Source organism: Ostrea edulis, chromosome 2 (genome assembly GCF_947568905.1).
Source record: "Ostrea edulis chromosome 2, xbOstEdul1.1, whole genome shotgun sequence".
Taxonomy (NCBI): Eukaryota; Metazoa; Mollusca; class Bivalvia; order Ostreida; family Ostreidae; genus Ostrea; species Ostrea edulis.
Window position 1 is genome coordinate 92649956 of NC_079165.1, and position 27055 is coordinate 92677010.

General features: G+C 34.5%; 2 protein-coding genes across 4 annotated transcripts; both read left to right on the forward strand.

Moving 5' to 3' along the window:
* Nucleotides 1-365: 365 nt before the first annotated feature.
* Nucleotides 366-12991, forward strand: LOC125678434 (uncharacterized). Of its 2 annotated transcripts, none has more exons than XM_048916884.2 (7): nucleotides 366-892; nucleotides 7226-7329; nucleotides 7423-8522; nucleotides 8614-8786; nucleotides 8927-9091; nucleotides 9247-9346; nucleotides 10522-12991. In XM_048916884.2, exons 2-7 carry the CDS (start codon nucleotides 7259-7261, stop codon nucleotides 10722-10724), a joined length of 1812 nt encoding a protein of 603 aa, XP_048772841.1. In that variant the 5' UTR covers nucleotides 366-892; nucleotides 7226-7258; the 3' UTR covers nucleotides 10725-12991. The 2 variants fall into 2 exon arrangements, with proteins under 2 accessions (XP_048772841.1, XP_048772843.1); XM_048916886.2 differs by having other exon boundaries at nucleotides 372-489.
* Nucleotides 12992-14652: 1661 nt separating this feature from the next.
* Nucleotides 14653-19967, forward strand: LOC130051981 (uncharacterized). Of its 2 annotated transcripts, none has more exons than XM_056155515.1 (3): nucleotides 14653-16033; nucleotides 17131-17178; nucleotides 19369-19967. In XM_056155515.1, the coding sequence occupies exons 1-3, from the start codon at nucleotides 15937-15939 to the stop codon at nucleotides 19452-19454; spliced, it is 231 nt and encodes a 76-aa protein (XP_056011490.1). In that variant the 5' UTR covers nucleotides 14653-15936; the 3' UTR covers nucleotides 19455-19967. The 2 variants fall into 2 exon arrangements, with proteins under 2 accessions (XP_056011490.1, XP_056011489.1); XM_056155514.1 differs by having other exon boundaries at nucleotides 15009-16033; nucleotides 19298-19967.
* Nucleotides 19968-27055: the final 7088 nt, after the last annotated feature.

A 27055-nucleotide genomic window follows, 5' to 3' on the forward strand; every position in this document is an offset into this window, starting at 1 on the left:
GTATAAGTAGCGCTTATAGGAGCATAACAAAGCTTCCTTTTATTAGGGAAGTCGTTGTGGCCGAGTGGACTTACGCACTGGTTTGACAATCTTGCTAGGCGGTGGGTGCCGTACGTCGCTGGTTCGACCCCGGGCTGGGGCGAAAATTTTCAGTACCTAGTTGTGATTATTTAGTGCTTTATATATTAATTAATTGATTTTCACATGTATCGTTTATATCCTAGGGGTAAACGTAAGGTTGGGTGTTATAATTGTTTGTTTGTGCTTTATATTAAATATTCTATACAATTGCATCGAGAGATCCACTCTCCTTATAAAATATCTTAAACACTGAATGACACAGCGACTGTGTGGGATTGCATCAGTGTGTATAAGTAAGGCTTATAGGAGCATAACAAAGCTTCCTTTTATTAGGGAAGTCGTTGTGGCCGAGTGGACTTACGCACTGGTTTGACAATCTTGCTAGGCGGTGGGTGCCGTACGTCGCTGGTTCGAAAATTTTCAGTACCTAGTTGTGATTATTTAGTACTTTATATATATATATATATATACAATGCCTTTAAAAGTATTTTACGTGGATTTTAATGTAAGAGTCCTTGTATTACACATACATGTAGTGTGTGTTTATCGAAAACAGGAAGTTGACTGGAAATTGCGGAAGTATGTTTATGGATAGACCACTTGTAATATTTGAGTATACATATATGCAAGTAGAATACTGCATCAGATTGATTCCCAGTGTTTAGTTGACGCTCTGTAAAAAAAAAAAACTGAAATAAAACTCCTGCATGATTTGAGGTCACGATACAAAATGGCTATTGTGGGATATTTACTTTACATTTGTTTCATGAGGGTGTGTTATTTAAGCTGCTCACAAGTCGGACAGTTTGAGGTAAGAAGTTCGTTATTTGGGGTAAAATATCAAAATGATGTATGATTTGTGTAGTACCGTGTTACCTCGGTATAACATAGGAGTTATGAGATTGCATTGATCACTGTTCGTTATTTTCATCTTTCACGAAAGTCACATGACACACGAAATTTACAGCAGCTGATGGCAAACGTCCCCGTCGAGGCCTCATGGTACAGAGCAAACGAACATTGGCGGAAGTTTGCAAGTTCAAGTTCAAGTTCTTTATTACCCTTGAGCTAAACGGCTCATCAGAAACAGAATAACATAAATATGGTATATACAGACATCACACAGGAGAGTATACATAAATAGAACAAAAGCTAAATTAAGCATCTCTTTTTAAACATGCTAAATACAAGTATTTACCTAAATTAATCAATTCTTTGACATGTTGAACACTTGGTAATTGAACTAGTTTGAAAGTACTTGGTCTTTCATAATAATATCTTTTTATATATTTTGATATCAGTTCATTATAGAATGGACATTGAAGAATGAAATGGAATTCGTCTTCTACAACAGACAAGCTACATTTTTCACAAAACCTATCTATTGTTTTTTGCAATGCCATAATGTCTTCCTTTTTCAATATTTCGATTATGAGATGAAGTTCTGAATGTACTTAAATATTTCTTATATTTGCTATCGATAGGTTTGCACAGGTAATATGTACAACAATATTTTGAAGTTGAAAATTTTCAAATTTGCTTCATTTTGTCAAAAAATACAGTTTTAGTAGAAGGTAATCTGAAAAAAATTTAAAACCCCTGCTGGACTCGAACCTACGACCTACAGTTCAGCAGTCAGTATTCTTTTTTTTTTTTCTCTTTTATTGATTAACATTTAAACAGATATCACAGACTAATCATCAGTTACAATCACATTTAAAACACTTTGTATCTAAAATATGAACAATAATATTCCCTCTGTTTCTTTCAATAGAGGATTTCTATGTAAGAAAAACTTTTTAAACAGGTTCATTTTCTTTTCTAAAACAGTCAATTGATAATGGTTATATGAAATGTAATGTCTCAATGTATATCTACAAAGCCTTTCAATATCAATTTTCTTTTCACTTTGCAAAAAAATCTGTCTTCTTCTATAAATACAAAATCTGCATACTGATATAAAATAATTTACAAAAAATACATTCACGTTTTTCATACCCTTATGTAATGCTGTCATGAATATTTCTTCAAAGTTTAATCTGTTAAAAACATCACTTTCACAATCTTTCAATAACGATTCAAGATGATAAATAACAAAATTGTTCTTAAATTCAGCCAACTCTTTACATCTAATAAATAAATGCATTATATCCTCGCATTCTAGCATACAAATTGGACATATTTTAGAATCAGACTTCCCTATCTTAAAAAGTTTCTCATATGTAAATATAATATTGTGAGAAATTTTGAAATCCAGTTCAGTAATATCTGGTGTTTTGTATAACACCCATACCGTTTCCCATCGCTTTTCAATGGATGATTTATCATTCATATCAAGTTTATCTCGCCAATAAATATTTGACACCGGTTCTTGAAACATTTTTTGAACTAACAAATTATAAAATATTTGTACTGTACCGGATTGGAACACTATCCTTTGATCTCTATATGAAATATCAAAATTTGGCTGAAAGCATGTTCTTTTGTACTCATTTTCATGAACATAATTTTTCCATTCTTCTGGAATAGATAATAACAAATCCTTATAATTTTTTGTAATCAGTGAGACATTTACCTCTGAATTTTGTTCTTGAAAAATCTCCACAATACATGATATTGGTAAAAATCCCGGAATTACTTCATATGAAATATCCTTGACATGTGTAATACTAGCACTAATAAAATCTTTCCAATTCAACATTTTGTTTCTTCTTTGTACTTTCGGATTAAAAAACAGACAATAATTAAAAACATCATTTTCTTTTTCTGTAACAATGATATAATCTTTTATGGCATACCATGCACAAAATAATTCATTGTAAAACTGTGGTAGACCCTCTAAATCTGTTTTCTTAAACTGTAGTAAAAATATCTCCATTCCTGCTCCTAAATTTTGAATCTTTGATAGGAAATATCTAAAAATATGTTTCCACAGAAAATCTTTATTACAACAAAAGTGCTTTGCAAGAAACTTTAGTCTAAATGATAACATTTTTAGATAGATATCAGCTATTTTCAAACCACCATTGTGTTTTTCACCAATTATTGTTTTATAAGATACCAAGTGTGAGCCAAAATTCCATAAAAAATTGGTACACTCCTTTTGAATACTGTCTCTAGCCCATTGTGGAATCGATATAACTGACAATGAGTACCATAATTTAGACATGAACAAGGTATTAATTAAAGTGGCTCTACCTTGAACTGCTAAGGATCTCTGTCTCCATAAATTAAGAGTTTGCTTAATGTTTCTAACTTTGTCTCTCCAATTTAAATTTTCACACTCTACTCCATTTTTGCCAAAATAAATACCAAGAATTTTCATGACACTTGTCTCAGAAACACTCAATGATATCTTTTCCTGTTCAAAACTTCTACCAGTTCCTATACACATTATTTCAGACTTGTGAATGTTTATTTTGGCACCAGATGCTTTTTCATACATGTCAAATACTTTGAAAACTTCAAAAACAGAATTTTTGTCACACACTGTCATTGTAGTATCATCAGCATGTTGAAACATCAACCCATTCTTTTCTGACATTGGTATTGGAATACCTCTTATTACTGTATTTTGTTTCATGACATAATTCAGAGGTTCTGCTGATAAAACATATAATAATGCAGATATTGGATAACCTTGTCTAACAGAATTTTTAATAGGAAAATATTTTGTTAAATGTCCATTACACTTTACACTACTGTATATATCCGTATAAAATATCTGTACCCATTTTCTAAATTGGGTTCCAAAACCAAATACTTCTAATACATCAAGTAAATACTCATGACTCACTCTATCAAAAGCTTTTTCCTGATCAATTTTAACCACATAACCCTCTAAATTATCCATCTCTACCATATCAATCACATCTCTAATGCTAACTAGAGTATCTGCAATATCTCTTCCTATTATACAACAAGTCTGTGTTTCAGACACAATATTTGGTAATACCTGTTTCAGTCTATTTGCCATAACTCTTGCTATTATCTTATAATCTACATTTAACAGGCTTATAGGCCTCCAGTTTTTCAACAATTTCTTATCTCCTTTCTTCTTGTATAACAACGTAATAACACCCATTTTCATAGAGTTAGACATCGTTTGTTTTCTGTTAATTTCTTTAAATAAATTGAGTAGAATATCTCTTAATTGTGGTAAAAACATTTTATAAAATTCAACAGTCAACCCATCAGATCCTGGGCTTTTATTATTAGCCATTTCCTTGATTGCAGTTTCAATTTCTTCTTTGTTAATATCCCTTTCACACATTTCCTTATCATTTTCTTCAATTTTTCTATTCACATATGACAAAAACTGTGCCTTACTTTCAGAGTCAATTCGCACTGATGAATATAAGTTAGAATAGTAATTGTACTCTATTTCTAAAATTGAATCAATATCCTTCTTTATTTCTTCTGTGTCACTCAACAATTCTTTTACTGAATTTGATTCTTGTCTTCGTTTTTCTAAATTCAAAAAATATTTCGTGCATTTATCTGATTCATTTGCCCACTGTGCTTTTGATCTAAGTATTGCACCCTGACACTTTTCATTTTCAAAATCTGACAATTCTTGTTTGATTGCTTCATATTTTTCAATATCAACTTGTACTCCATTTGCTAAATTTTGTGAAATTCTTTGCATTTTGTTTTGTAAACCATAATATTCTTTATTTCGTTCCCTGGCTCTAGTTTTGCTAAAACTTTGAGAAAACTTTTTGAGCTTGTATTTCAAATTATCCCACCACACCAACATTGAATTTTCATATAATATACAATTTTTTTCTCTTTCAATAATTTCTATGATTTTTGTTTTATATGTATCATCATTCAATAGCAAATTATTATGTATCCACAACCCTGGTCCTCTTTCACAAACAGTATTATTCAAGTACATCACGACCATCGAATGATCGCTTAGTGTAGTTTCAACATAAAATATATTTCTAACATGTGTTCTTATAACGTGTGAAACTAGAATGTAATCTATTCTACTTTGAACTAACATGTTTCCTAATAACATTTTTCTTGAAAAAACTTTTTTCCCTCTATTTCTACTTCTCCATAAATCTGCTACACCATGTTGATTCATCATATTGAACAGGGCTTTGTAACCCTGGTCATATACATGACGTGTCTTACCACATCTATCAATCTCTGCAAGTGTGTTATTAAAATCACCTAGTATTATAAGATTCACTGAATATGGAATGATACTAGACATATCTTGAAAAAAATTGGCCCTTTCTTTTGCAACGTTAGGTGCATATATGTTTATAATATCAAAATTTTCATCATTTTCTTTGTATTTTATATGTAGAAATCTACCATCGCACCCTTTTACATATTGAATATTATCTTTTAATTCATTTCTAATCAAAAAAGCTACACCCTTTGACGACGTCTCAGAGTTATTGTACATAATACTTCCTTTCCATAAATGTTTATATTTTTCAATGAAGTCATCTCGCCAATGAGTTTCTTGTAAACCAATGATATCATACTTCCTTTCATCCAATAAACTAAATATCATTTTCATCTTATTTACATTACACAATCCATTACAGTTCCACGAAGTTACTATCACCATGATTGTAATTAAGAATAAGAGTTTGTCCATTCTTTCCATTTCATTTATTCTTTTTTGCGTTTCTCTTCTTCTTCAATTTCTTTTTTCTTTTGGCTTTCCCCTCTACGATGATGATTTCATTTTCCGAATCTGTTCCTACATTAGAGTCACTCTCACTCCGCTCTTGAATCATGTTTTCACAATCTTGAGAGGCTTCATTCAATTCCCGTTCTTGAATTTCGTTTTCACCATCCTTAGGGGCATTTTTATTAGTAGACATATTCACTTTATCGTTTTTATTCACAATAATTTGATTTTCTGTCGTCTCAGTATGTTTCTTTTGTTTTGTTTCCGCACAAATAAGTGATTCGTCTATATTTTCGTTCTCATGTTGCACCCCTTCGTTCGCCTCTTCTGTTTCCATATTTGTGTTACCCTCTAACACGTCCTCTTTCTCCACCTCAGACACTTCCAATTCATTTTTTTCTTCAGAACTGTGATCACTCATGCAACACTGGCATTTAAATGTCCATTCACCACACTGCTCACACAAGTGATTTTTACAGGCCCTCGCGTAGTGACCTTGCTGCTTACACTGGAAGCACACAAATTTTGGACATGCTCTAAATAAATGATCACTCGCGTAACACAGCGAACACACTTTCATTTGACCGTTATGAATACACCTATGATACTCCTTTTGAAATTTCACAGTGTATGGAAAAGAGGGCATATGAGGAGGTAGTTTCACCCTAACGTACCTTGTTCCGTCAGCAATTGTAGTTCCAGGATAAAATCGTCTGTTAATAGGTGACAGCAATTCAACACCCATTGATGTTAAAGTTTGTTCAATCTCTCCATCATCAATGTAAGCAGGAAGGTGTAAAAAACTAACAATCAGTGAAGTCTGTACAACTTCACGACATTCAAACAAATCATTGCCAAGTCTTATTCCTTCCAGCAAATATTGTGTTGGTGCTTTTCCATCAAGAGTAAGTTATACAAATTACCTGATTTAGGCACACATGCATAAAGAGACCCCAAACCACAGTTCTCATTGACGAATTGTATTATTCCCTCGGGTTTGATGAGAGAATTGTCTCTAACATTTACAACCACAGTGTTCTCACGACAGTACTTTCTGTCTTTGAATAAATTGTTTGATCCGCCAAGATGGCTGCCACCCGACGTGGCTGCCATCTCACGTTTATGCACAATTATTTACAATGTTCTCAAAGTCTAACTATTTTACACAGAAAATTGAAACATATATACATAAAGCCTTCTGCAGAACAGCAGTCGGCAAATATACTACTCACAGTAGACGCAAAAAGGTAAATTTTCCGACACACAAAATTTCCTCGTGCTCACTACAACAAGTAGACCGGAAGTCTCTCTGTATTCTAACCCACTGAGCTACTCGGTTAGGTAAATAAATAGAAAAGGAAAAGTCAAATATTACTGATATCGATTTTGTCATCCATTTTTCTAAAGGAAGTCAGCCATTATGACGATGTAGAGTACTACCTTAACCAAGCTGTTGCAAGAAATAAAAATATCATTAAATTACAGGATTTAGTATGAAGGTTAGGCAGACGATAAAACATGATCACTAAACAGACCCTAGAACAATGGAAGAGGATAGCACTACCCCTAACACCAGCGGCATTGACTTGGTAAGTCTTCCAATCTTTTATTATTGTCATTATTGCTATTTTTAAAACAGAGCTTAATTTGGTGTATAATGATTATACATGTATGTGTTATAGCTGTTTGATAATCTGCTGTGTGAAAATGCAGTATAAGATGATTGAGCTTCAACACAAAGTAGACCTGCTAGAGAAAACCACGGCATCCCAATTAACAAAAATAGAGCACACGCAAGAATTGCACAGAAAAGCTCACTATAATTTTACAACAGATCTGGAATATTTGACTCAGTCTGTTGATGAACTACGTTATCTAGTCAAGATTACAGTAGAAAAACAAAACCATTTTAAAGAAATCTTTACAAACCATTCCCAGGATTTGCACACTTTATACCGAATTCACTCAAAACACCAAGAAACCTGCCTGCACACTGCCAAAGCTGAGTTAAAACACCAATTTGATGTTGAAAGACGAAAAGTCTTTGAAAGGCTCTTCGAGCAAAAAGGACAAAGTGTAAATGAAGTGTTAGAATTGTACTCACTCAGAACTGGCGGTACTAAGAGTGCGGGATGTCAGTCATCTGACCACCATGTGTTGGAATCACGTGCAACTATTAGGTCCCTTAGGCACTTGTTTACTGATATAAAGATGAGCGTCCAGCGGTGGATGGTGACGTCACAAAGTGCTCTTTCATCCTTTCAAGGGTTAGTGTACCGACACGTGACTTCTGAAATAATGGGTGTTAAATTATGGACTGTAGGACACATCCAACGAAAGTTAACATATAATGCAAAGCCTTTAAATAATCTAAAAGGACAAGTATCTAGAAATACTGCAAAAATACTGGTTTTGAACAACACAATGAAACGGAATTCCTGTTCTTTTCCGAGTTTTACACCTACATATAAACCAAGGCATGCAACAAGGACAACCACTAGAGACTCAGGAGAGGAAACAAAAGACTATAGCAAAACCACTAAAGACTCGGGAGAGGAAACAACAGACTCTAGCAAAACCACTACAGACTCAGGACAGGAAATGACAGACCATAGTGAAACGATTATAGTCTTAGAAGAGGAAACAATAGACTATAGCAAAACCTCTACAGACTCAGAAGAGGAAACAATAGATTATAGCAAAACTGCTACAGACTCAGGAGAGGAAACATTAGACTATAGTGAAACCATTAGACAGAAGCAGATAGCGGACTACAGACCAGGTGAGATCAATCAATTGCTATAAAGTTCTGCCTTCTGTATAATGATACCGATTCACTATTTTAATGTTAACAAAGTATTTTCTATGTGCAGATACATCGTTGGGGCCTCTATTTACACTCCTCCTACTAACACCACTTATGTGTATCTTCATGTGCTGTTTATGGCTAATGTGCTCCCGTGTGACTAAAACTATCGGTTCAAATGAAAGAAAGAATCATTCTTACAAGAAATTCAAACCTTCAGAGGCTCAATCAACTTCAAAGGTAGTTTATCATTTTGCATCAAGTAGAAGAAATACACTATAGATCCATTTAACTGGTGATTAAAGACATTAAGAAATCCAGACACGTGTTTTGTATGTTCATGATGTTATGTTGATTTAGTATATATCTATTTGACATAGAGCAAACTTGAAAATTCGCTATGCTTGGTTGGTTTTGAACCTGGGATCGATCAACAAATATACGTACAAATGGCATCGGACCTGGTTGACACTAAATGCACTCTGCAAATAAAAAGAGTTTTGGTTCATTCCACAGAAATCCTTCACACTATACCACCATCCAAGGTTGGATTATTTTTCGAAACCCTATTTGTATCACCGTACAAACCAGAAATAAAGAAATTTATTTCATTTTCGACATTTCTAATTTGCATGGTCTGATATTTTTTATGCATGCTTTAGTTACCCTAATCATGGTCATATCACCTTATTTCATGTAGGTCTTCCTTATGTTTGTGAATTACAACGAAAAGAATTTGATTATAGAAGAGACAGAGGGTCTGAGGAGGAAGACGTTGTCACTGCTACAAAGCTCTGGAGGTAAGAGACACTGTCACTGCTACAAAACACTAGAGGTAAGAGACACTGTCACTGCTACAAAACACTAGAGATAAGAGACACTGTCACTGCTACAAAACACTAGAGATAAGAGACTCTATCACTGCTACAAAACACTAGAGATAAGATCAAGAGACACTGTCACTGCTACAAAACACTAGAGATAAGAGACACTGTCACTGCTACAAAACACTAGAGATAAGATCAAGAGACACTGTCACTGCTACAAAACACTAGAGATAAGAGACACTGTCACTGCTACAAAACACTAGAGATAAGAGACTCTATCACTGCTACAAAACACTAGAGATAAGATCAAGAGACACTGTCACTGCTACAAAACACTAGAGATAAGAGACACTGTCACTGCTACAAAACACTAGAAATAAGAGACACTGTCACTGCTACAAAACACTAGAGATAAGATCAAGAGACACTGTCACTGCTACAAAACACTAGAGATAAGAGACACTGTCACTGCTACAAAACACTAGAGATAAGATCAAGAGACACTGTCACTGCTACAAAACACTAGAAATAAGAGACACTGTCACTGCTACAAAACACTAGAGATAAGAGACTCTATCACTGCTACAAAACACTAGAGGTAAGAGACACTGTCACTGCTACAAAACACTAGAGATAAGAGACACTGTCACTGCTACAAAACACTAGAGATAAGATCAAGAGACACTGTCACTGCTGCAAAACACTAGAGATAAGAGACACTGTCACTGCTACAAAACACTAGAGGTAAGAGACAGTCACTGCTACAAAACACTGGGTGTAATAAAATCAGCAGCCGCTCATCAAACAAAGCATTGGCGGTAAGCTGCTCCTCACTAAAACACAACGCAATGGAAATAAGTTGTTGCTAATCAAACAAAGCATTGGCGGTAAGTTTCTGCTCACCAAATACACACGGCTATTATTCATCAAACAAAGTACTGAAGGTAAGCAAATACTGACCAAATAAAGCACTGGAGGTAAGCTGCCCTTCATCAAAGAAAGTGCAAGAGGTAAGCTGCTGTTCATCAAACAAAGGAAGCACCATGCTTGACACATCAGTTTGTGTAAACATGTATGATTAAAATAGTAGTACAAGAAACACATGGAATGTATCAAAAATAACATTTTTTTTTCAATCCCCTTTTCAGCTGAGGTGACTGTGGTTTACTATTGGGAATTGTCTTCGAAACGCCTTGATTGTGGACAGCTGTATGCGCAAAAATTGACCACGATTGATAAAATGAAAGAACTTCGAGATCTTCGTGAAAGGAACGCAATATTCAGTATCTATGACAAATTCAACCAGACTCAAAAAGACGTTTTCCGTTCAAAACTTCGTGATTTTGTATAGATTAGCGGTTGCATGTGAATTCATTATTATACGTTAGATTATATTTTATTGTGAATTAATCCTGTAAGTTTCAGTATGGAATCGTTTTCAACACGCTTGTGAAATGTGAATTTGAGAAACAAAGGTAATGAAACATATATACAATGACAGAAAAAGCAATCATTACGTATGATGAAGTAAGACAAAAACTTTACAGATCATACATCAGACTAGATATTGATTTTTTTTTTTAAATTTCGGACTAGATATTGATTTTCAAGGGTACAGCTGTTGTTGTTTTTTTAAAACTTGCAAGATGTTACCATTCAAGTACACTACGGATGTAGCGACAGTGTAATGCTCGTCCTAACGATCTCACACAATAAGCGAGCTAGCCTGGTTCCCGATCTCTGCTATGCTCCATGTCGCAAGACCTTTAGTCAATGAGCCAGGGAACTAACTAAAGGCGAGCTTACTTTTGATTTATGACAGGCAAATGTAGGGAAGGCGAGACTGAGATTAAATTGAACTTATCTCAGGTCTATGACTCTGAGGCTTGATTGTAAGAAATCAATTGCATTGTTAAATGCATGTATTATCTATGGAGCGCCAAAATAACCTAAACTCAATTATTTGAAGATGTCATCCATGATTCATTTGTTGCGCAAATCAATTCAGCTTAAGATTTCTTCAAATAATCAATGATATAGCTTCAATTCTGAGTTATTGCATGCATTAATTGAGTTGGTGATAGCATGTATACTGCTGAATTGATGCGCGCTATAATTGAAGTAATTCTTCTTTTACAGATAGCAACCATCTAATTAGAGATTTCTTTAATTCAACATAGCCATCATTGAATTAATTATCTCTTTCATTAAATGTTGCTCTCTTTAAAAGAATTGATGCTTACATTAATTCCTTGTACAAAATCGTTGTATATAATTAAATATATCTTTAATGAAATTAAAATTAAAATTTTAGGAGCAATAATTCCACCACATTAATGCGTTCCTCATATTGAATTGATGAGAGCAATACTTGATTTGATGTGCGCATCAAATTAATCATTGCTCTCGTCAATTCATTGGATGATATCTTCAAATGGTTAAAGATATCTTAGATTATTTGAGTTTATGTTAATTTGCCGCTCCATAATTATCATCCTTTCAGCATTGCGCACTCTTTTTTCTTCGACAATATGGCATCATATGTTCTATTCCAGAAGCTGTTCCGTACTTACCCAAAGTATTAAGCGGGAATTTTGAAATATAGATATAAAAAAAAATGCACACAGTAAAAGGTTTTAGAAATTTAGATTATAAACAATAGATTATTATTTTTCTAAAGATGTAGTCTCATTACTGCAGCGATGTGTTCTTCAATCTGTATACACAAACCATCGCAGTTATGAAACTATATCTTTCAGACAATAAGCATTGCTTAGATATCTTTAACGTTGTAAGATTTTTTATTTGTATTATGTTTGCCTTTTTGTTTTGTTCTTAGATGCATGATGAAGACTTCCTCTTGTTAAGATCTTTAATTTGTATTTTGTTTTCGTTCTTACATGCATGATGAAGACTTCCTCTTGTTAAGATCTTTTGATGTTTATGAATGAATGAGCTTCCCTTGTGGGCTTTTCAATCAAATGTGCACGAAAATGGAAATTCCCGAAATATAAACAGCACAGAGAAAGATCCTTTTCCCCGAAATGAATTGATTTACATACTGATGTTGGTATTTTCCGCATTTTAGCGAAAATGATTTCCAAAAGAATGTCATATTGTGATCACCAGTACTTTTTTTTTTTAAATGTTTGATTATAAGATATCAGTAATTAAGATTTCTTTTCATGTTTTTCAGCATGACAACATTACACGGTATGATCAGAGGGGCAACAAAATATGTAGTTTTATATCTTTATCATTTTAGAAGCAAATTAAATCAACTGTATACACATCGTACTTTTGAAATGAAAAAAAAAACAATGGTTCAATCTATCAATTCATATGAAACTGAGTAAACATGAACATTGTTTTAAACCTGAATGCACGCTTTAGAGAACCGTATGATCAAAGTCTGTAAGAACCCTTAATGAAATCATTGATGTGTCCTAATACGGAGGATAGCTTACCGTGACATACACGTGTGAAATATTGATCCACACTATCAAATATTCAAAACAATTTACATACACTGTATAGAGGGTTACTTGATGAAAGTTTTTACTTGTTTGGTAAATTTGAATCAACTTGTATCCATCAATAAAGCGTTCTTGATCCGCCTCCCCGTCTCCGAAGATTTTTATAAAGCGGGGTGGCCACAGATACTTGCCATTCTTTATCCATTTTTCTTTTTACTATGAAAACTGGACAATGTGATAATTCTATGAATAGCACTGATGTAAATACAGAGCTTACAAGCCAGAAAAGGGGTAGTAACTGTGTTTTATTGAGGGGGGGGGGGGGTCTAAGAATCTTTCATGCGTCTAGGAGCGTTAGCAGCTGTAGACGAAGTATCGCTTATTGATCCATGCACGGCGATCCTCTAGAGAATCGTAGAGATTATCCTTTATCGAACTCTTTCCGCAGCAATGGACCTCAAGGTCGTAGTATGGGTCTTCAAGGTCGTAGAAAGGGTCCTCAAGGTCGTACCATGGGTCCTCAAGGCCGTAGCATGGGTCCTCGAGGTCGTAGCATGGGTCTTTTAGGCCGTACCATTGGTCCTCAAGGTCGTACCATGGGTCCTAAAGGCAGTAAGAGTAGCGGTTCTTTATTGTGTAATTTTGCAAGACGTGCAATATTCACTTTTATTATATAGCTAATAAATAGTCTATTATAAAATCTGCGTAAAATCTAGAGAATGTTAGCGTTCAATATCCTGAGACTTTATTGAACGCTAACTTTGCATTGCGTAAATTGTATGCGCCCGAAACATTCCGAGTATGAGCGTTCAATATTGACGTTACCGTAACGACGTAAACAAGCCAAAATGGCAGACGACGGTCCTCCGAATCTGACAGAGCCGGTATTTGATATTTACTTAAGCAAAATGTTTTACTGTACATAAATTATGATGTCCCCATTTACAAAATCAGTTTGCTTCATGCATTAATGACGGGTTAAATATTGAACAGTTAAGAAATGCTATAGGGTTATTGAACTTATATTGGTGAATATTGGCACGAGTTGGCTGTCAAAATGCACGAGCTTGCGAGTGCATTTTGACAGCCAACGAGTGCCAATATTCACCTATATAAGTTCAATAACCCTTTTACTATATAGCTAAAGTATTTAGTTGTTAAATTATATCCCTTTTCACTCAAACTACTCCAAAATAGACGAGAATTCATCAATATTGGCAGTGTGCAATAACAGCATGCATTTCTTAACTGTTCAATATTTAACCCGTCACTAATGCATGAAGCAAACTGATTTTGTAAATGGGGACATCATAATTTATGTATAGTAAAACATTTTGCTTAAGTAAATATCAAATACCGGTTCTGTCAGATTCGGAGGACCGTCGTTTGACATTTTGGCTTGTTTATGTCGTTACGGTAACGTCAATATTGAACGCTCATACTCGGAATGTTTCGGGTGCATACAATTTACGCAATGCAAAGTTAGCGTTCAATAACTTCTCAGGATATTGAACGCTAACATTCTCTAGATTTTATATTAGACTATTTATAAGCTATATAATAAATGCTGTTATTGCACACCTTCACCTTAGATGTCAATATTGATTACTTCTCGTCTATTTTGGAGTAGTTTGAGTGAAAAGGGATATAATTTAACAACTAAATACTTTAGCTATATAATAAAAGGGTTATTGAACTTATATAGGTGAATATTGGCACTCGTTGGCTGTCAAAATGCACTCGCAAGCTCGTGCATTTTGACAGCCAACGAGTGCCAATATTCACCAATATAAGTTCAATAACCCTATAGTATCATATACTTGGTAATGATTATGTCAATTCAGCACTGCCCGATACGGATGATGTCACAATAGCCAATATCAACGTACAAAAATGCTTATCAATCCGGAAATTACGTATTCGCTCGTAATCAACATATCAAAGTTTTTACCATGGTTGGTTGTGTGTTGTTTAACGTCCTGTCGGAGAATTTTTCATTCATATGGAGACGTCACCAAACTTTAGGCCTATGCTCGGCGCTTACGGCCTTTAAACAGGGAGGAACCTTTATCGTAACATTTGCTGTGACACGGGACCTCGGTTTTTGTGGTCTCATCCGATGGACCGCCCCCATTTAGTTGCCTCTTACGACAAGCAAAGTACACTGAGGACCTATTCTAACCCGGATCTCCTCGGGAAGCTTTACCAAATCAATGTATCATTGGTTTACTGTAGAAATCAATGTACATTGTATGATGAGTTTTTACCATAGTTAATTATAATTGAATTATATCAAAACTTTTACCTTAGTTAATCAATGTATCAAAAATTCACCATTATAGTAAATCAATGTACTAAAGCTTTCATCACAATAAATCGCTGTATCAAGGCTTTTGCCTCAGAAAAGTAAGGTATCAAATATTCCTTGGCGTGCCTTTAAAATGCCAAAAAGTAATCCACAAGAATATTATTTTATGAAATCAGCTTTTGGACTCTTTATTAATTAAAAAAAAACATATCAAAAATACTATACCGTTTGTATGAAATATTTAAGCATGAAAAGTGCAGTGAAATGTATATGATGAAAAGAATATTACATGTCAAAAATCCATATCATATCAGCCCTAGGGCCCCATATCAACTCTCGGGCTTTCGGTTCTCGGGCTGATATGGGGCCACTCGGGTTGATATGACTTGATATGGATTTTAGCATGCAATATTCTCTATTTATTGTCGGGCTGTTTAAAGATATTGACCTGTATGAGGGAAAGTTACATTCAATAAGAGATATGGCCGGTATCTGATATATTTTAACTTGTCACTTACAACTATGCATCCCAATCAGTTTTCTCCGATCTGCTCGATTGCACTGCAATATCTAAATTCTGAAAATATGGAAATTCTCGAAATATTACAGAAACACCATATAGTGCATTCGGTGAATCCTTCTCCCAGCGAGAGTGAATTAATTTGCATACTAATTACGTATTTTCCACTTCTCTGTCGGGAATAATCTTGTGATTGTTTTATAATCATATCTTACTTCATTGTTATGGGACATTTAATGGTAGGCGTTTCGTATACGATATGCTCAGGACATTTACTTTCATCCTTTCATTTTGGATTTATGTTGCCTTGCACAAGGCAGCTGTGTTAAATGGCGGGAGACAGGGCCTTAGAAGGGGTAAGGAACATTTTAAATCGGCATTTAACATCTGTTAGATTTATATCTCGGCACTACCGCATACGCATTTTATAGTGAATGCAAGATGGGACAAGTATTTATTACAATGATCTTTCAATATTCATATTTAGATAAATACTAAATATGATAAACAATTTGTATATCACGCTAATCCTACAATTGTGTATCTTACTTATCCCGGATTCTTTCTTACTTTACTCCCTCTTTACTCATCATTCAAACGCTTTCTCTTATCTTGTTAGGCTTGTCCATCCTGGCGCTCGGCTGTTTCCGTAAACTCCAACGACCGAGAGTCTGGTTGAAACATAAACGAATATTTAAATCAGAGGTACTGCATTGGGATAATACCTAGTGATTTAATATTTTGGTACTTTTGGAGCGGATCCTGCAAATTTTCAAAGGTAGTGGATGGGAATTACGATCCAAGTTTTTCGCACAAAAGGAGGGGAGGGAGTTGAAAACCGCAAATGTCAAAAATGACAATTTTGGTTTAAATGTTCAACTAAGGGGTAGGGGTGCAAACCCCTATAGACCCGTCACTGACCTTCAATAACGATAGCAACAGAGGAATCTTGACCAGGGGAGTCTTTTCCATACCCCGTCGGCTACACCGCCAAAACATCTTTCCTGCTAATTATACTTGTCAAACATTTGACCTGCAAATCTTTGAGTTTGAAAGGTAAATTCAATTCGTTCGATCTTTCAGTCATTTTGGAGACGTGTTCTTCTTCGGCAATCCGACTCAATACCAGAAGCTTGGTAAGCCTTGTTCTTACATCAAACTGCTATCGTGACCAAACTCTCGCTCACGTTGGAGTTGACAAAAACAACCAGGCGCCTGGTGGAATGATACTACATGTATAATATCGTGGGTTCCGCTAAAGTCAAACTGGCTTGGTCTGACCCAGTTTTCATGGTTGGAAGTTGTAGAAGAAACAGGCCAGCTTATTGCTCCGATTGTCTATTCACCAAACGCTTTAGTCAGTATGACACAAATACTCCATCTCACATTCAAGTTAGAAATATTTGATTGATGTTATTGTTTGTGATAGATTGGTGTTGTTGTTTTATTTCAGGATTCCTAGACAGCCGTCTCACACATGGTCCTCCACCTGCGGATCCAGGTAAACACAAGTCCCACGGGTACCAGGCATAGCCTGTTTGTTTTACGTCCTGTCGAGAATTTTTCACTCATGTTGAGACGTCACTAGCTGTAGGTAAAGTGCAACAAAGTTAGACCTATACCTGATGCTCAGGGCCGTACAGTGATCGACGGTTCTTTATCAAAACAACGCCTGTCCCGACAGGAGACAACCGTTTTAATGTCATATAATAATGATAATGATAATAAAATTTATATAACGCCCTAAATAAAACAAAGTATTCTAAAGTGCTTTAAAAAGGTAAGAAGAGGAATTCAACAATAAAACACAATTAATTAAATAAAATAAAATGACAGTATGACAAAATCTTATACTAGTATCTATAAAATTATCAAAATATCATAGCACTACAATCAAGATTGATAGCTAAAAGCTTTTGTGTGTTTGTTAATTTAAAAGTCACGCTCTTTTTGAAAATTTCTAAAGATGTTGACTTCCTGATGTCATCTGGATGGTCATTCTAGAGATGTGCTGCAACCCAGCTGTGTTGGCGTTGTCCGTATTGTTTTTGTTGTTGTTTTTTTGGCACCACAAGTCGCGACTTCGATTCTGACCGTAATGGTCGACTTGGTTTGTGTTCATTTAAAAGACTTGCGATGTACATGTATGACGGCTCAGATCAATATGTATAAGTCAAAAACTTGATTGGGGTCAGTAATGTATGGTTCCGCCAGAACGGGAAATATGCGTTCCCGTTTCGGCGACCTCGTAACTAGACGAGCAGTAGTATTACGTACCCACTGTAGCCGTCCAAATTGTTTGTTCACAACTCCAAAATAGAAACAGTTTCCTTCACAACTCCAAAATAGAGACAGTTTCCTTCACAACTCCAAAATAGAGACAGTTTCTATAATCAAGTTTAGATGTTACAAAGGCGTTTATCAGCGTTTTACAAGCTTCATTTGTTAAGTAGCGTCTTATTGGCCCAATGTTAAAAATCTGATGGTGACATGATTTGATGACTGATGACAGTTGTTTTTCCATTGTAAGATGTTGATCGAAAAATACGCCTAATTTTTTACGCATGTTGTACTCTTGATAGTATGTCCCCTCAAATGAAATGTGGAAACATAAAAACATTCAAATATTTTTACTTCATTATTCACTATGGGTTTAATTTCGCGAAGAAAAGATAAATCGTGAACATAGTGAAATTAAAACCATCGTGATTATTTCCCAATCTACAGTATTTGCAAGTAATATAAGGAGAGGCCCTCTCACGGCTTGTAGGGTCGTGAGAGCGGAGCTCTCCCAATACATAACACGTATACACATGTCAGAAAACTGATGAAAAATTAAACCATACTTATCGAACTTGAAAATTTTGCGTAGATTCGAATGTAACAGCGAGTTCATCAGGGCCGTAAGTAGGGTTCTAAATCAGGGGAGGCAGGGGATTGGGGGCCGCCGATTGACTTTACGACTGAAAATGACACTTTTTAAATCCCAATTTATCATGTTTGTGTTTCATTTGTACTATGTAAAGAATCGTAATATGGTGTCAAAGACAAAGGTGCTTGTCTTCATTTTAAACATATATCCTATAATATAACATTTATATAATTTTATTTTCTTTTTTGCCAAAAAATCAGACGAGGCAGTTGCCTCGTCTGCCTCATCGGCAGTTACGGCCCTGTTCATGACTATTGTATTTCTCCATTTTGAATCTTGTGTAATTGAAACTCACTTTGAACAATTCTCGAATGGACGTAAAACAACACGCAAACAAGACTATTCTATTTTGGGACAACTTACCTGTATTGATGGGTTTTAATGTGCCAATGCTTTTTGAATTTTTCAATCTGCCATATTTATATCATATCCATACCAACATTGATGCGAGGAAACGTGAGCAAGAATCTAATATCACTATTATATAGTTACTGACTAGTATTCTTCAAACGAGTTTAAGTACACGCTTAATTTTATTAGCTCCCATTACTGGTTGCGGTGAAGGAAAATAATGGCAGTAAAGAATTTATGAAAATGAGTTTATTTACTTTTGCAAGAAATATGTATCGTTAGGCGGATGTATAATTTATATCTGTAGGAATCTAAGCTCATTCCTTAATTTCAACAGTTCGTCCAATGATCGGTGCTACGAGGTGTTTAATTGATTGTTATCTCAAACCCAACTCTCCTGTTCCACAGAAACCACTACCATCACCAACAAAAACGACGAGTTTCGTAACCCCTCGCCACACTACCAAACCCACCACAACAAAGCTAGCCGCTGAACCGATAAAATCAAGTTTCGTAACCCCTCGGCAAACTACCAAAGCCACCACAACAAAGCTAAACGCTGGATTCCATCGAGTCAATGTGAAGGCACCATTCTTTGGTTGGGGGTTTCCAGTATAAAGTTAATTTATTTCATATACTCCAAAATGCTTGTCTCTTTTTATTCTTTAAGTTACGAAACATGGACTAAAGAAACCTATCACCCGGAGGAAATCAGTAAAACTGAAATTATGGTGGGAGATGTAAGAAAAAAAACCATCAAGTTCTTTTGTCGGGAATTTTCTGACACTCGATAGGCGGGGGCAAATTAAAAGCGCTTTGATTTTAGCCCCTCTCTTTTGCATAATTTTCAATAAAGATAGATTTACAAACACGTGTCATGTATGTCAATATACATACAATGGTCATGTTTTGAAATATGAGAAATATCGATTTAAATTGTATTGCATGATATAGATTGCAGCCTGTGCTATCATCAATATTTCAAGAAATAAAGTCTGTCATGATCACCAGTTCATTTCTTACAAGATCTGGCCTGGCTTGGATTTCTCGAAAGAAACTTGGACTGAAGTCTGATTTTTTTTTTTTCATTCCTCGCAACTCCCGTGCTCGATCACAAAACTTTTCGCGTAACGTCTTGTTGACACCGTTAGAGATCTCTTTTGCATTCTTATTTTGTCCACAATGTTTTTGTTCAAACAACTGCAGAGTAGAACAGACAGTGTACTTAGACTTGCAAATCAAAATCAGCAATGTTTCTCAAAACGCAATAAAACCTTCCCGTGGTGGGAGGAAAAACAACGAAAACTTGCGAGAGGACTTGTGCAAAATCCTCAGAGTCGGTGAATGTCGATTTGGCACCTGCTGATATCCTGGCCATTCATCGGGTCCCAGGTAGAATGAGGGACGGCCCAAGACCGGCTATAGCCACTGTTCGCGACCTAAAGATGGATTACGTACATCACAAAATTCTGTGACGTAAATATATCCAGATCGGTAAAGTTGGCTACTAGTAACCAGCTACTAGTAACTGGCTACTTAAAAAGAGAAAAGTTGGCTACTAATAGCCAGCTACTTGAACCAGGAAAAGTTAGCTACTAGTAGCCAGTTACTAGTAGCCAGCTACTAAAAGTATGAAAAGTTAGCTACTCGTAGCCAGCTACTACAAAATATAAAAGTTATAATTACTGATACCTCGCTACCATATAAAGGTTAATGAGTTTGAAAATTATTATCTATCAGATTTATTTCTAAAGAGGACGAGGAGTCGTATGAAATTTCATGCTCAATTATCCCCAATTACATAACGTTGCAATGCAAAATACGAATACACTTTTTCAACTGAGTGTTTATTTTAAAAGTGATACGGATTGAATCCAGACCTTCAATCATTTGATATACCATCCATTTTGAGATATCTGCTACTTTTACAATTTGATTCGAGTTACCCTGAAATTTCAACATAAGTGTGAATACTATAAGAAACTTTATGTTTGACTTTATGTTCGTATTAGATATATGACGAATATACGACTATACATATGGCAAGAAGTCATAGATGGTGTTTTGGTACTCCACGAATTTTCAGATATCGCTCTTTAGGAAATCAGTTACTTATACATTTTGATTATCGGTACAAGATCCGTGTGAATACCTTAAGGAACTCCGTGTTTATATCATATATTTAACTAACTTACAACGATACGTATGGCGAGTAGTGATATTGGGTATCGTGATATGTCATTAATTTTCAGATATCACGCTTAAGGAAGTCAGCTATATTTACCTTTTGATGGCAGGTAAACTGAAATTTCAAGTTTTTCGCAAATATCTTAAGGAACTCTGAGTTTGTATTAGATATCTGACTAATTTACAATTATCAAAGTGAAGAAGAGTGATATTAGGTATCTTGACATGCCATAAATTTCCAGATATCACGCTTAAGGAAGTCAGCTACTTATACCTTTTGATTCCTGGTATCCTGAAATTTCACGTTTATCATAAATATCTTAAAGAACTCTGTGCTTGTATTAGATATCTGATTAGTTTACAACTATCCATGTGAAGTGGAGTGGTACTAGGTATCTTGATATGCCATTAATTTTGAGATACCACGCTTAAGGAAGTCAGCTACTTATACCTTTTGATTGCAGCTGGTAACCTGAAAATTAAAGTTTATAGAAAATATATTAAGGAACTCTGTCTTTGTTTTAAATATCTGATTAATTTACCAATGCACATCTGACAAAATCTGATACTATGTATCTTGATATGCCATCATTTTTCAGATATCACTCTTAAGGAGGTCAGCTACATATACCTTTTGATGGCTGGTAAACTGAAATTTCAAGTTTTTCGCAAATATCTTAAGGAACTCTGTATTTGTATTAGATATCTGACTAATTTACAACTACCCACGTGAAGTGGTGTGATATTAGATATCTTGATATGCCAACAATTTTCGGATATCATACTTAACGAAGTCAGCTACTTATACCTTTTGATTCCAGGTAACCTGAAATTTCAAGTTTTTCATAAATATCTTAAAGAACGCCTTGTTTGTATTAGATATCTGACTAATTTATAACTATCCATGTGAAGTGGAATGGTATTAGGTATCTTGATATGCCATCAATTTTCAGATATCACCCTTAAGGAAGTCAGCTACTTATACCTTTTGATTCCTCGTATCCTGAAATTTCACGTTTTTCATAAATATCTTATAGAACTATGTGCTTGTATTAGATATCTGACTAATTTACAACTGTCCATGTGAAGTGGAGTGGTACTAGGTATCTTCATATGCCATTAATTTTGAGATACCACGCTTAAGGAAGTCAGCTACTCATACCTTTTGATTGCAGGTAAACTCAAATTTCAAGTTTTTCATAAATATCTCAAGGAACTCTGTGTTTGTACTAGAAATCTGACTAATTTACAATTAACCACGTGAAGAAGACTGATATTAGGTGTCTTGATATACCATCAATTTTTAGATATCACGCTTAAGGAAGTCAGCTACTTATACCTTTTGATTGCAGGTAACCTGAAATTTCAAGTTTTTCATAAATATCTTAAAGAACTCTGTATTTGTATTAGATATCTGACTAATTTACAACTATCCACATGAAGAAGTGTGATATTAGGTATCTTCATATGCCAACAATTTTCAGATATCACGCTTAAGGAAGTCAGCTACTTATACCTTTTGATTGCAGGTAACCTAAAATTTCAAGTTTTCCGTAGATATCATAAGGAACTCTGCGTTTATATTCGATATATGACTAAGTTCCAACTATCCACGTGAAGAGGAGTGATATTAGGGATCTTGATATGCCATCAATTTTCAGATATCACCCTTATGGAAGTCAGCTACTTATACCTTTTGATTCCTCGACACCTGAAATTTCAACTTTTTCATAAATATCTTAAGTAACTCTGCTTTTGTATTAGATATCTGACTAACTTACAACTATCCACATGAAGAGGAGTGATATTAGGTATCTTGATATACTATTAATTTTCAGATATTACCCTTAAGGAAGTCAGCTACTTGTACAATTTGATTGCAGGTAAACTGAAATTTCAAGTGTTTAGTAAATATTTTGAGGATTTCCGTTTTTGTTTTAGATATCTGATTAATTTACCAATGCACATATGACAAGGAGTTATATTAAGTATCTTGATATGCCTTCAATTTTGAGATATCACGCTTAATGAAGTCAGCTACTTGTACATTTTGATTGCAGGTAACCTGAAATTTCAAGTTTTTAGAAAATATTTTAAGGAGCTCCGTGTTTGTTTTAGATATTTGATTAATTTACCAATGCACACATGACAAGATGTGCTATTAGGTATTTTGATATGCCATCAATTTTCTAATATCACGTTTAAGGAAGTCAGCTACTTATACCATTTGATTCTAGGTAGACTGAAATTTCAAGTTTTCCGTACATGCATATCTTAAGGAACTCTGCGTTTGTATTAGATATATCATTAATTTACCATCTCACATATGACAGGGAGTGATATTAAGTATCTTATTATGATATCAATTTTCAGATATCACGCTTAAGGAAGTTAGCTACTTAGACCTTTTGATTCCTGGTTACCTGAAATTTCAAATGTTTTGGGGATATCTTTTAAGGAACTCTGTGTTTGTATTAGATATCAGACTAATTATCTACTATCAACCTGAAGAGGAGTGATATTAGGTATCTTAAAATGCCATCAATTGTCAGATAGATATGTTAGATACTTGACTAATTTATCTTTGCCGATATTACAGAGCTTTATATGAACTGTCTTGATATGCAATCAATTTTGAGATATCACGTTCGACGAAGTCAGCTACTTATACCTTTTGATTCCAGACATCTTGAAATTTAAAGTGTTTTGTATATAGCTTAAGGAACTCTGTGTTTCTGTTAGATATCTGACTAGTAAGCTACTATCCACGTGAAGAGGTATGATAATAGGTATCAAGATACCTAATATCACTCCTCTTCACGTGGGTGGTTGTAAGTTAGTCAGATATCTAATACAAACGCAGAGGTCCTCAAGATATTTACGGAAAACTTCAAATTTCAGGTTACTTAGAATCAAAAAGTATAAGTAGCTAACTTCCTTAAGGGTGATATTTGAAAATTGATGGCATATCAAGATACCTAATACCACTCCACTTCATATGGATAGTTGTAAATTAGTCAGATATCTAATACAAACAAGACGTTCTTCAAGATATTTATGAAAAACTTGAAATTTCAGGTTACCTGTAATCAAAAGGTATAAGTAGCTGACTTCCTTAAGGGTGATATCTGAAAATTGATGGCATATCAAGATATCTAATACCATTCCACTTCACATGGATAGTTGTAAATTAGTCAGATATCTAATACAAACAAGGAGTTCTTTAAGATATTTATGAAAAACTTGAAATTTCAGGTTACCAGGAATCAAAAGGTATAAGTAGCTGACTTCCTTAAGCGTGATATCTGGAAATTTATGGCATGTCAAGATGCTTAATATCACTCTTCTTCACTTTGATAATTGTAAATTAGTCAGATATCTAATACAAACTCAGAGTTCTTTAAAATATTGTTGAAAACTTGAAATTTCAGGTTGTCAGAAATCAAAAGGTATAAGTAGCTGACTTCCTTAAGCGTGATATCTAAAAATTGATGGTATATCAAGACACCTAATATCAGTCTTCTTCACGTGGTTAATTGTAAATTAGTCAGATTTCTAGTACAAACACAGAGTTCCTTGAGATATTTATGAAAAACTTGAAATTTCAGGTTACCTGCAATCAAAAGGTATAAGTAGCTGACTTCCTTAAGGGTGATATCTGAAAATTGATGGCATATCAAGATACCTAGTACCACTCCACTTCACATGGACAGTTGTAAACTAGTCAGATATCTAAAACAAACACAGAGTTCTTTAAAATATTGTTGAAAACTTGAAATTTCAGGTTGTCAGAAATCAAAAGCTATAAGTAGATGACTTCCTTAAGGGTGATATCTAAAAATTGAAGGCGTATCAAGACACCTAATATCAGTCTTCTTCACGTGGTTAATTGTAAATTAGTCAGATTTCTAGTACAAACACAGAGTTCCTTGAGATATTTATGAAAAACTTGAAATTTCAGGTTACCTGCAATCAAAAGGTATAAGTAGCTGACTTCCTTAAGGGTGATATCTGAAAATTGATGGCATATCAAGATACCTAGTACCACTCCACTTCACATGGACAGTTGTAAACTAATCAGATATCTAAAACAAACACAGAGTTCTTTAATATATTTATGAAAAACTTGAAATTTCAGGATACCAGGAATCAAAAGGTATAAGTAGCTGACTTCCTTAAGCGTGATATCTGGAAATTTATGGCATGTCAAGATACCTAATATCACTCTTCTTCACTTTGATAATTGTAAATTCGTCAGATATCTAATACAAACTCAGAGTTCCTTAAAATATTGGTAGAAAACTTGAAATTTCATGTTACCTGCAATCAAAAGGTATAAGTAGTTGACTTCCTTAAGGGTGATATCTGAAAATTGATGGCATATCAAGATACCTAATACCATTCCACTTCACATGGATAGTTATAAATTAGTCAGATATCTAATACAAACAAGGCGTTCCTTAAGATATTTGCGAAAAACTTGAAATTTCAGTTTACCAGCCATCAAAAGGTATATGTAGCTGACTTCCTTAAGAGTGATATCTGAAAAATCAAGATACATAGTATCAGATTTTGTCAGATGTGCATTGGTAAATTAATCAGATATTTAAAACAAAGACGGAGTTCCTTAATATATTTTCTATAAACTTTAATTTTCAGGTTACCAGCTGCAATCAAAAGGTATAAGTAGCTGACTTCCTTAAGCGTGGTATCTCAAAATTAATGGCATATCAAGATACCTAGTACCACTCCACTTCACATGGATAGTTGTAAACTAATCAGATATCTAATACAAGCACAGAGTTCTTTAAGATATTTATGAAAAACGTGAAATTTCAGGATACCAGGAATCAAAAGGTATAAGTAGCTGACTTCCTTAAGCGTGATATCTGGAAATTTATGGCATGTCAAGATACCTAATATCACTCTTCTTCACTTTGATAATTGTAAATTAGTCAGATATCTAATACAAACTCAGAGTTCCTTAAGATATTTGCGAAAAACTTGAAATTTCAGTTTACCTGCCATCAAAAGGTATATGTAGCTGACTTCCTTAAGCGTGATATCTGAAAATTAATGACATATCACGATACCCAATATCACTACTCGCCATACGTATCGTTGTAAGTTAGTTAAATATATGATATAAACACGGAGTTCCTTAAGGTATTCACACGGATCTTGTACCGATAATCAAAATGTATAAGTAACTGATTTCCTAAAGAGCGATATCTGAAAATTCGTGGAGTACCAAAACACCATCTATGACTTCTTGCCATATGTATAGTCGTAAATTCGTCAGATATCTAATACGAACATAAAGTCAAACATAAAGTTTCTTATAGTATTCACACTTATGTTGAAATTTCAGGGTAACTCGAATCAAATTGTAAAAGTAGCAGATATCTCAAAATGGATGGTATATCAAATGATTGAAGGTCTGGATTCAATCCGTATCACTTTTAAAATAAACACTCAGTTGAAAAAGTGTATTCGTATTTTGCATTGCAACGTTATGTAATTGGGGATAATTGAGCATGAAATTTCATACGACTCCTCGTCCTCTTTAGAAATAAATCTGATAGATAATAATTTTCAAACTCATTAACCTTTATCTGGTAGCGAGGTATCAGTAATTATAACTTTTATATTTTGTAGTAGCTGGCTACGAGTAGCTAACTTTTCATACTTTTAGTAGCTGGCTACTAGTAACTGGCTACTAGTAGCTAACTTTTCCTGGTTCAAGTAGCTGGCTACTAGTAACCAACTTTTCTCTTTTTAAGTAGCCAGTTACTAGTAGCTGGTTACTAGTAGCCAACTTTACCGATCTAATATATCCATGGGACGCCACCCGAAGACTGTTTACGCATCCGTGCGTTAGGGTTTTGCCTGTTCGTCACGCGTTCAT

Excerpts from the sequence above, each read along its gene's own strand:
- LOC130051981 (XM_056155514.1), top strand. The coding sequence starts at position 15,937 with ATGCTCAGGACATTTACTTTCATCCTTTCATTTTGGATTTATGTTGCC. Across the intron at positions 16,034-17,130 it reads GAGACAGGGCCTTAGAAGGG|GATTCCTAGACAGCCGTCTC; the intron begins GTAAGGAACATT and ends GTTTTATTTCAG. Across the intron at positions 17,179-19,297 it reads TCCTCCACCTGCGGATCCAG|TTCGTCCAATGATCGGTGCT; the intron begins GTAAACACAAGT and ends TAATTTCAACAG.
- LOC125678434 (XM_048916884.2), top strand. The coding sequence starts at position 7,259 with ATGATCACTAAACAGACCCTAGAACAATGGAAGAGGATAGCACTACCC. Across the intron at positions 7,330-7,422 it reads ACACCAGCGGCATTGACTTG|CTGTTTGATAATCTGCTGTG; the intron begins GTAAGTCTTCCA and ends TATGTGTTATAG. Across the intron at positions 9,092-9,246 it reads ACACTATACCACCATCCAAG|GTCTTCCTTATGTTTGTGAA; the intron begins GTTGGATTATTT and ends TATTTCATGTAG.